The 10,685-nt window shown below is 43.2% G+C and overlaps 1 protein-coding gene across 1 annotated transcript; it reads right to left on the bottom strand.

Moving 5' to 3' along the window:
• Positions 1-4,015: 4,015 nt before the first annotated feature.
• Positions 4,016-6,491, bottom strand: LOC124671529 (cationic amino acid transporter 6, chloroplastic-like). Its single transcript, XM_047207895.1, has 4 exons — positions 6,134-6,491; positions 5,736-5,958; positions 5,100-5,662; positions 4,016-4,554 (listed from the first exon to the last, which is right to left on the bottom strand). The coding sequence occupies exons 1-4, from the start codon at positions 6,489-6,491 to the stop codon at positions 4,016-4,018; spliced, it is 1,683 nt and encodes a 560-aa protein (XP_047063851.1).
• Positions 6,492-10,685: the final 4,194 nt, after the last annotated feature.

Raw genomic sequence — 10,685 nt, forward strand, 5'->3', positions numbered from 1 at the left:
TCTATTTGGCTATAATTTGTGCAAAGCACTAACACTTACAATGGACGCGTAACAAGAATATATGCACTGGAGACTGGACATGGTGCTGCTGTACAACTTTAGGGTTAACTGGAATGTTTCTCGGTAGAATAGGTGTTTTGTGAGTTTTTTTAAGCTCCTACAGTAGCCTTGGTTTAAATGGGAGAGTGAAGAATGCTTGCCCATCAAGGTGAGTATTGGGTTAGCGTGGCTACTTTAGTAAAAAACTTTAACCGGATTATATATTTCAGTTTTGTAATATTATTATCTAACTTGAAATAGCCAAGCTAATATTAGTTAAATTTGATTGGCTAGTTTGGTCAACTATCGGCTCAATACAGTAATTACTCAACAAATTCATGATTCACTGATACAACTCTACGCTTCAATCGTTATTTTTATAAATTAAGAGTTTAAACAAAGCATACAAGAATTAATTTGCTTTAGTGAATGACTTCAACTTTATATTTCAAAAATTTATTAATTTGGTGAAAACTATGCTCCGGTTATAAATTTGGCTAACCTGCACTTCTGTTGTGCCTATGCTTGCTCCATTCTATGGCCCCATCTTAGTAACTCTAGTCAGGATGTCATCATAGTTATGCATGATTTGATATTGTGTGGATCTCAATGTGCACCGTAGTTAGTTTTGCTTTTGGGACATTGCAAACATTCAGTATCCTGCTAGCTTATTCTCTTTGAATAATGGCCTATATATCATCAAAGTTGATATATATCTAGATGTAGTGCTGAACTCACTAGTCTTGAAATCTCTATTACGTTACTATTTTCTTTACAGCTCAAGCAAATAAGCCTGAAAAAAAGCGCTTCAGTTCTTTTGTTGTGTCTTTCTTTCTTTTCTCTTCTGAACCTATTTCCCAAGGTCTTGTTCTCCTTTTCTGTGTTTCTATATTGTGATGTTCTGTCAGAGTCTTTCCAACACCCATTTGGCAATAAATTGTCTGTCCGTGGCTGTTTTAGTTACAAAAAGTATTTTATTTCAGTTGAAGTAAAAGAAGAAATTGCCTATCTATACAGATTCTTTATATCATCCAGTTTAACTACCAAGTATCAAATTCACAAAGCGGCACATTTAGTTGTTATTTGTACCCTATAAACATAGATGGAGTTCCACATTCTTTTAATAATAGAAGTCAAGCATGCAGTATTAGAACTGTTAAAAACGTTACACGAACAAAATCTTTCCTCTTGAACAGGGGCTCAACTGGCATCAGTAGTTGCTTCCAACTCTAACGATATTTATAAAAAAGAATGGCTCGAGAAAAGGATGAAATATATGAAGAGTCGCCTATTGCCCCACCTTAATTCTTAGAAGAACTCACTCACGAAATATATGCCGAGTTCCATTCCAAATTGGTTCGTGCACTAATTTGTAATCGTCCTCCCCCCATGTGAAATATTGCACAGTGTAAGTAGCCACATTCAGAAGTCACTTCTTCATGTTATGGTGCAGTGTGGCTCTTCTTTTAAGTCAGGTTCCATTCTACCTTGAAATTGTTTACACTTGCTTGTGCATAGATGCTTCATTGAGATTCCTGATGGTGGTCATAGGCTGTCTTTGCCCTTGAGGCCATCCTTTGTTGACCGCCTTTTATAAAAGGGGGATTATCTGGATCGTTCATACGAACAACAATCCTCTTGCTGTTATTTTTGTCTTCATTTCATTTCCTTCCTAAATATAGTTATGTGCCCCGTTTTCGTTTTTGTGTACATGAATGCATGGATTCGTTCATCACTAACCAATGTTGGACTTCTTTACCGCTTTTCCTATATATTACTGCTTTAATGTCATTCCTCCTTTTTTTCCTCTCACTTGTACGTGCCTCATTTGTCTAATGGCTGTTCATCCATGTGAAATTTTCATACGCCATAAAATGAACAAATGGGGAGAATAATGTTAGCTAAGTCAAGTGGAGCGAGATTCGACAGCAAATTGTTATTGCTGGTAGTGGCATATATACTGCCTCGTTTAATCTTTTAGTGTTGTCTGTAACTGTTTCATTTTCTATTGGAAACATGTACTTTTTCGATGTTAGATATTGTCCATAACTGTTATTTACTGATTCAAGGACTTGCCACAATCGTATGTCGGTTTGCTATCACAGGAATTTGAATAAATAGATATCATTCATGACAGCAATAATTCAGCGATTGCGATTACATGGGCATGTTTCAATGGATTATTCAACTTACTGGAATTATTTATGAGTTCATGCTCCCAGGTGAGCTGTAAGTTCAGTTGCTGCTGAAAGTAGTGTAGATATTCCATGATCTACATTCTTTTTGCTGCTTAGAATCACCGGAATTATTTGCTACTTTCATGCTCTCAGGTGAGTTATAAGTTCAGTGGCTGCTGAAAATGGTGTTCCATAATCTCGCACATTCTTTTTGCTGCTTAGAATCTTTGTATCCAATGAGAACTATGGCTACTTGAAAGTTATATGTTTTATACTGAAAAGGATTTTATCAGTGCAATCTAATACTTTTGTGCGGTCAATTTGCTGCAGATGAAGGCAAGTGTCACTTAAGTAGAACTTAGGACCACCATTAAAGTGTGTGGTCCTTAGCATGCTTGCATCCATCCTTTATTACCTGCCCTGGCCTGTTCAACAACTGAGCAACACTAGAGATGACTAGCAAGAAATGGAAAAATATTCAGGTTTGCACATTGACTCGATGTGGTATGCTGATTTTGTAAGCAGGAAATTGCTCCATGATGCTCGGCTTTACTTCCAAGCTCGTCGTGTGTGGTCCTTCAGTTCTTGATAAGATTGTGTATATTAAGAATTGTGTAGGTTTGTCTAATATTTTTTTCGAAAGCTATTTTTCTGAATCTTGCGACTTGTGAGGACCGCTTTGTGTCGAATATTCCACGAATATGCTAATGTTTTAAAACTAAACAGAATCGTCTTTTTGAAGTCACTCGAGTCTCTTTTTATTTATAATATGAATATTAGCTATTTGATTCTTTGCACTGAACATTCTGTCATGATTGACGTGGGAAAAGTGTCTGTATTTGTGACATCATTTCCTGAACAGGTGTCGAGGTAACATTTGATTTAAGCCTTAAACTGTTTTATACCTGGTGATAACTTGAAGCAGAATCTGAACTGTTACCGTTGTTATCTTGGAAGAGTGTCACACAATGCTTAAGTATACTCCAGTCAAAATGTTGCTGTAGTAAATCTATTCTCCTTTTGCAAATTAGCATTGAAATTTGTATCGAACAACTGAAGGAGCAAATAAATGCTTAGACGGAGCATTATAGCAAATTAGCTAGTGACACTAATCAGGGACAAATCTTGTTGCTTTCTTAGTTTCATTTTTTCTAAGAAATGTATCGTATTCCTTTTGAAAGGTAAAACGAAAGGACCATGTAGAAGGAACTAATTGTTATTTTAAATAAAGAAGAAATGGGCAGCCTTCAAGCATCAATGACTCGAACATTGTTAGCCTGCTCGACACCTGTAAGGAACATTGCTAGCCAATTTAATCACTATCTCTTTTGCACTCTCATTTCCTGTTTACACCTGTAAACAAAATATGCATGTAAAACAAGGAAATGTTGTTCTGTTTATTTAATGGGGACCTTGTAAGTCCTTTACAAGGGAAACAAAGCAACTTGTAGCCAAGGCAACTTAATCATCATGCCAATACTTGATAGTTTCCAGCATCTAGAAATGGTTATGTAAATGCTTAAAATAGGTGAATTACAGATCTTTTATTGAGCAACCGCATGCCTTGCACTATCCTGCATATTTAAAAAGAGAGAAAGCAACTTACAAGCCAATAGTTTTAGCAATTGAGCAAGCACAAAAGCAGGAAAGGAAGGGGTTAACCTAAAGCTAAAGCAACCCCTCTTTTGCCCACATCTTCTTTAGGCTAAAGAACATTTCCAAGGCGGCATAATTGCTGAGCCTGGTGAGCTCCCAAGTAAGTCTTACTATGTCAAATTATTATTATTATGCTACTAATGCTAAGATATGTCCACATTGGCATGATGAATCATCACATTGACAGCTTCATTTTCTTCCGCAGTATATGTTGAATGCACCCCATAACACACGTAGAAGATTGTGATCACAAAGCTCCAGATCCCAAACCTCTGAAAGGACCTCAACTTGAGGGTGGTCATCAGGAACACATTCAGAAAGACAGATGCAGCAGCTGGCCATGGCATCATAGGAACTGTCCACTCCGCAGATGGCTCGGCCACATCCTGCCGTGCTGTCCAGTGGAAGATTGTGATGACCGCCACTGAAACAGCGCCAAACAACGCCATCCCCCATCGCCACCGCCCGTCGATCCTTCTCGAGAGGGAGAAGCCGATTGAGCTCAGCGTTAGGAGCAGCAGGAATATAAGGACATGAAGCGGCTGGGTTGTGCCGAGCTTCGCATACCGGTTGTAGATGAGTGCGTTTGCCACCAGGTAGAATGCCAGAAGGGTTCCGATTGATATCATCTCGAACACTATCTGCAGCTCAGTGAAGAGGGCGATTGTTGCCGTGCATAATCCTGGATATGGACAGGTCTCAACGGTAAGAAGGATGCAAGATAGTAGTAGTATTTTAACAAGACTGTAGCGTATGTATTGGAAGTACGAAAAGTAACGTGAATGACCTTGTACATGCTCTTTTACATCTATGATTGACATCCTTGCCAAACTTTTGAAAGTTGACTCCACTAAATTAAGTGGGGAAAGCTAGCTCCTACCAATACAGAACACTACAGTTTTCTTGGTCAGTGTACATTGTGTATTCTAAGTGTTTTTACTTTTAGATTTAGATATGTAGCCTGTACTATCTTACAGCATAGGTTAAAGATTAATTGATGCTAGCCCGCTAGCTACTTCTGCCCATTAAGTGGGAGATTAGGTTTGGCAGATACACAAGTTAGCACTTCCACTGTCCGTAAAAGGACGTCTTAAATTTGTCTAAATTCCAATGTATCTATACGCTACATAGTGTCTATGTACATCCAACTTTAGACAAATCTGAGACATCTTTCACAGACGGAGGGATTAATAGATAAATTAGCACCACTGTGATAAGATATAGTACCTAGAAAGATGGTGGCGTTCATAGGAGTGCCGGTGGAAGGGTGGACCTTGGCCAGCCACACCGGCACCAGCCTTGCCCTGGCGATGACGCACAGGTATCTCGCCTGGCCCATCATCGCCACCAGCAGCGACGCCACGATGCCGATGCTGGCGCCGGCCCCGACGATGCCGCTTGCCCATTTCCAGCCGGCCTTCTCCCTGAACGCGGACGCGAATGGCGCGGTCTCCGCGATCTCGTTGTAGGGCAGCATGACGCAGAGAGCGAGAGACATTAGGCAATAGAGCGCGGAGACGAGGAGCACGGAGCCGGCGATGCCCACGGGGAGCGCGCGTGCGGGGTCACGGATCTCCTCGGCCATGGTAGACGCCGAGTCGTAGCCGATGTAGCTGAAGTAGACGACGGCGGCGCCGTCGAGCACGCCCCGAGCGCCGTAGGGCGTCAGACCGCCAGGCCTCACGAGGTTGCTCGCGCTGCCGTTCCAGAAGCCGGCGACGATGATGAAGGCGAAGAAGAGCAGGTGGAACGCCGTGAGCACCATGTTCAGCATCGAGCTCTCCTTGGTACTGCATGCACAGAGCACGCTTAGCTCGGACTCGGAGGTTCCTGCACAAGGGTAGCTATGGACATTGAACAGACCTGTAGCAGAGGCATAGAGTAAGGAGGAGGATGAGCGCGACGGCGGGGACGTCCAGCGCATTGTAGCCGCTGGCGATGCCATCCACCTCGATCCTCCACGCGTCCGGCTCCGTGACGCCGCACGTCGAGGCCAGGTAGTCCGTGAAGCTCCTGGCCACCGCCGCGTTGGACAGCACGTACTCCATCAGGATGTTGGCTCCCCCGAAGAACCCCACGAACTCACCTGATCGTACGTACGTCGCGAGCCGGCCGGCCAGCCAGCCAGCAAAAACGATAAATTGATGAGGCCTCTAAATTGACAACTTCACATTTTGCATTGGAATGCTCCTTGGCCGGCCGTTTGGACAATGAATCAGTTGTTAATTAGCTGCGGATTTCATGATTATGTCGTGACGTACCGAAGGTCACTCTGAGGTAGCTGAAGGCGCCGCCGGCGACGGGGACGCGGACGGCGAACTCGGCGTAGCAGAATGACGAAAGCAGCGCGGAGACGCCCGCGACGACGTAGGACATGAACACGGCGGGCCCGGCGGTGTCGCGGGCTACCCGGCCGGTGGTGACGAAGACGCCCGCGCCGAGCATCCCGCCGACGCCGAGGCCCACGAGGTCGTACCACTCGAGCCGGCGCGCCATGCGCGGGCCGGACCTGTCGCGCACCTCGCTCAGCTCCTGCTCCGGCGTGCACGTCACCAGCGCCCTCCTCCGCAGCCGGTGCGGCGTCTGCGCCACCGTCCGCAGCACGTCGCGCAGCGCCATCAGTCCCGCTCTACCGGCCAGCACACTGCCAGTCTGCCACTCCTTTCTCCTTCGCTCTTGGTTTCTCTTGACACGATCTCTCTGGGTACTAGCTTAGCTCGGAGGATATACATTAGTACTGGGGGTATTTATACACGTACTGGCTTCCATCAGTTCAGCTGATGTTATTTTACTCGATTATTTGGACGGTGGGCAATGAAGTCTCTGCTCCCGTTTGGATCGACAGCGTGAGTCCGTGAGTGATAGTGGGAGCGTGGCCTGGGCGAAGCTTTGTTTCCATGGAGGTTGCAGCTTCAAATTAAGGCTCGTACTTCTCGCTGCTTTTGGTACCCTCATATTTTACTTGGTGCTAATATAAATATATTTAGATATATTTTAGTTGTAAATATATCAATTTTAGCATCAAGTAATATGGATCGAAGGAAGTACATACTTCCTACTTCCTCCTTGCCATAATAGTGCGTATTGGTTTCACGAATGTCAAACTTCACTAATTTTGATCAAGCTTATTGCGGAAATTATTCATTATCTACAATACGGAATGTATGCCATATTAAAATTTACCTCATGGTGAATTAAACGGCATTGGATTTGGCATTCTAGAATTTTTTTGTATAAACTTGATCAAAGTTTATACAAATTGATTTCAGAAAATTCTTATAGGTACTATACTTTGGCACAGAGGGAGTGTACATACGACTGCTCTCCTTGTTGCTGGTTTTCACGGTGACATTTCCTTGAGCGTGCTTACGCGAACCATGGTGTTCGATCACCTCAAGAGGCGCAAGCATGAAGGCCGTAAAGAAATAAATAACACGTGGTTGAATGTTTAACAGGTTTATCACATTGGTGTCTCATAGAAGTGCTGGACGAGACCTCATGATGTAGTGAACTCTACCTTTGAGTCTTTGACAAGTGGAGCTTGCTAGATATGGCGCCAATATGTTAGCGACCCAAAGTCAGGGCTCGTCAGAGATTTCACGTCGGAGGATCCATGTCCGATACGGCGTCCCCATCAATAGCGAGGGACATGTGGTGTTGTCAATGTCAAGACCAACCGGCTTAGTATTTCGGATGTACTCACATGGGTAGAAAGTATTTTCTCAATTGCAAATTAAGTGTCACAGCTTTGGTCAGATACGAATCTAGACACATTTTAGTATATAGGTTTGCTCATTTTAGAATAAAAGTGTGACACTTAATTTGGAACAGAGGGATCATGTACGTGTATATATTCAAAGGGGATAATTGTATGTATGTACGCACTTGTAAATGTCAACATATGTAGTGTGTTTCTCAAGAAAAAGTTACAACCCTTGTAAATGTCAACATATGTAGTGTGTTTCTCAAGAAAAAGTTACAACCCACTCATGCAGAAATTTGGAAGTACTGTTGGATCACTGGGGATAGGGTGGCGGACATCGCCCCCAACATGGTCAAGATGGTCTCCAAAAGACGAGCAAATCCCTACTCCGTGAAGGATGGACTATTAGGGAAGTGACTGCAAGATTGTGGGCCTGACATGGGTGAGGTGGCCAAACCGGAATTCCCTCTTTTAGTGGCACCGGCTAGCTAACATCCATCTCGATGCCAACCGAGAGGTTGTGCTAGTGTGGAGATGGATGATCAATGGTTGCTACTCGTCCAAGACGGCGTATGATGCCTTCTTCGCTGACAGAACTAGGGCTCCCGTCATCGATCAGATTTGGAGATCGAGGGCTCCCTACAACTTTAAGTTCTTCGTGTGGTTGGCCTTAATGAACCGTTGTTGGACTGCAGACAGGTTGCAACATAGTGGCCTTCCCCACCAGGCGGCTTGTCCTGTTTGTGACCAAGAGCCGAAAACCATAGATCGTCGAGATACGGGAACTGCCATGTTGGAGGCAACGACTCCGGAAAGCTGAAGGCAGTATCACGGAAGAGCTTGGGCAAGCCGGGAGTTCACATGCTCTTCCTTGATCTTTACCTTGATCGCCACCTGCGAAGTCACCACTTCACTGAAGACCACATCATTTCTATGCATCCAGATGCACCGAAAGACCAAATTGATGGCGGTCCACGTATCTCGACGATGTGGAGCGGAGCAGGTGCGTGTAGTCCACCCGTCGATCAGGCCTGTGTCTCCGACGGGCAACCAATCTGGCTTGTCCGAACGCCAAAGTGCCCACCGAGGAACTCAACTAGCTCGCGTTAAAATTAGAAAATGTAACTAATGGATGCCTGCGAAAAGGCTGATGTTTTGTAGTACCATGTTGCTACGCTCGCACATGGGAGTTGCCACACTGCCATAGATCGATGGCAGGTGAATATATGCAGACGTAGCTTTTGCATCGACTAGCCATTTCATTTCTGAACGGTGACCGATCGATTCAACGCGTGGGGTGTACCAGCGTACGTTGCATAGAGCTAAAAGATTCTTCTGCAGGCAGCTGTGCTGGAAACTGTGGGTTGGCAGGAGCGAGCGTGCAGGGAGGTCAAATCTGTAAGAGCCCCGTGAGGAGACCATCGGTTAATATAAGGCATGTTGGATCGCTTAGCACATGTAGATGTCATGTCATTTGGTTCGGCTAATTTTTTCTGAGTTCAGTCATCTAAAATGGCATGACCTATTTTTTTCTGAGTACTAGAGGGTATGAGAATTTTTCGGAGGGTCTGAAATTGTTGAGTCCAGTCATCTTAATAGCTGAAACTGCTTGCAGGCTTCTTTAACCTAAATCTAAATGGCCCTTTTTAAACTCTAAACTATTTATAGTCTCTCCCATTTTTAAAAAAAATATTACATCCCATTTTCATCACACCATGTTGGATGTCTTAACCGATGTAGATGTCATGTCATTTGTTTTGGCTAGTTTTTGCTGAGCTTAGTCACCTAAAATGGTGTGACCTAGCTATATTTTTTTATACTAGTGGGTATGAGATTTTTCGGAGGGTCTGACATTGTTGAATCCATTCATCTTAAATGACTTGGCCTAACTGAAATAGTCAAACAAATTGGTTTGTTTTGGCTGTCTTTATCCATCCTAGGCTAAAAATGGTCAAGTATAGTGACTCAAACAAGTTATCCAACATGGCGTGACTACAAAAGACCACAAAAGTTTAAAGTTTTGGAAGAAAGCATATGTGGTTTAGAGTATGGGAAAAGGCCATTCTATCTCTAAAGGGCTCTGCCCTACTCGGCCAGCCAAGGGGCTCCAAGGGGCACATCAATCTGGTTCGTCCAATTGGAGAGTTACAGTAATTTCGTGAGCCCACTTTTCACAACAACCGTTGGATGCAGTAGTTTCTGTTTTCACCCATGGCTTCTCTGGATATGTCCATGACACCTGGGACCAGACGCATGCGGGGCCGGCGATTCAGCCACCAGCTCCTCCACGTCTGCGTCACTTTTCTTTGTTGGTGACTGAACCCGAGCGACCTTGGGTAAAAACCTAGTTTAGACAAAAGAAGCCCCGCTTGCAGACTTGTTCCTCCCGTAGAGGCTAGGGCGCCCATTAACTTGGAACAAAGGAAAATACATAAATTTTAGGATTTATTTGATTCATAAGATTCGTATAGGAATTGTGTAAGATTTAGATTCTATGGAAAATTTTCCTACACTAGTTGTTTGATTTATTCATAAGAATATATCCTATAGGAATCTTGTAGTGCAAATCCTATAGGAATAAAACATTAGGTCATACCTCATGGAAAATTTTCTTTGGCAATAAAACACAACTCATCTTCCTATAGGATTGAACTAGCTATGACATTACAATTCTATGTTTTTCCTATTCTTATGATTTTCCTATCCTATAAATCAAAGGAGGCCTAGAGGATGAGATTCCTATAGAAAAAGGATGCTCATTTACCTATGATATAAAGAACTGAAAATCATATGTTCTTTTGAAAATTATAAAGGGTGGACTATTTCATTGAATTTTAGAGGAAAACAAAATGAGGTATTACCTCGTTTTTCCTCATCTCGGCGTGACTTCAATTGCTGCGTATTTTCTGTGTGTCATCCAAAAAAACATTTTTCTAGTTTTCTCGTGATTTTTGATCTTATAGAGATCGAGGATATATACTTGACATCTCAATTCTTGTAATTTTCGTATCCCATTGATGTTGAGTTCGTATGTTCGAAATATGCCCAAAGTTCGGAACATCTCTTGGCGTTTGCTCATCAGTTCATTTTTTTTAAATATTAATATCAAG

Source organism: Lolium rigidum, chromosome 7 (assembly GCF_022539505.1).
Source record: "Lolium rigidum isolate FL_2022 chromosome 7, APGP_CSIRO_Lrig_0.1, whole genome shotgun sequence".
NCBI lineage: Eukaryota > Viridiplantae > Streptophyta > Magnoliopsida > Poales > Poaceae > Lolium > Lolium rigidum.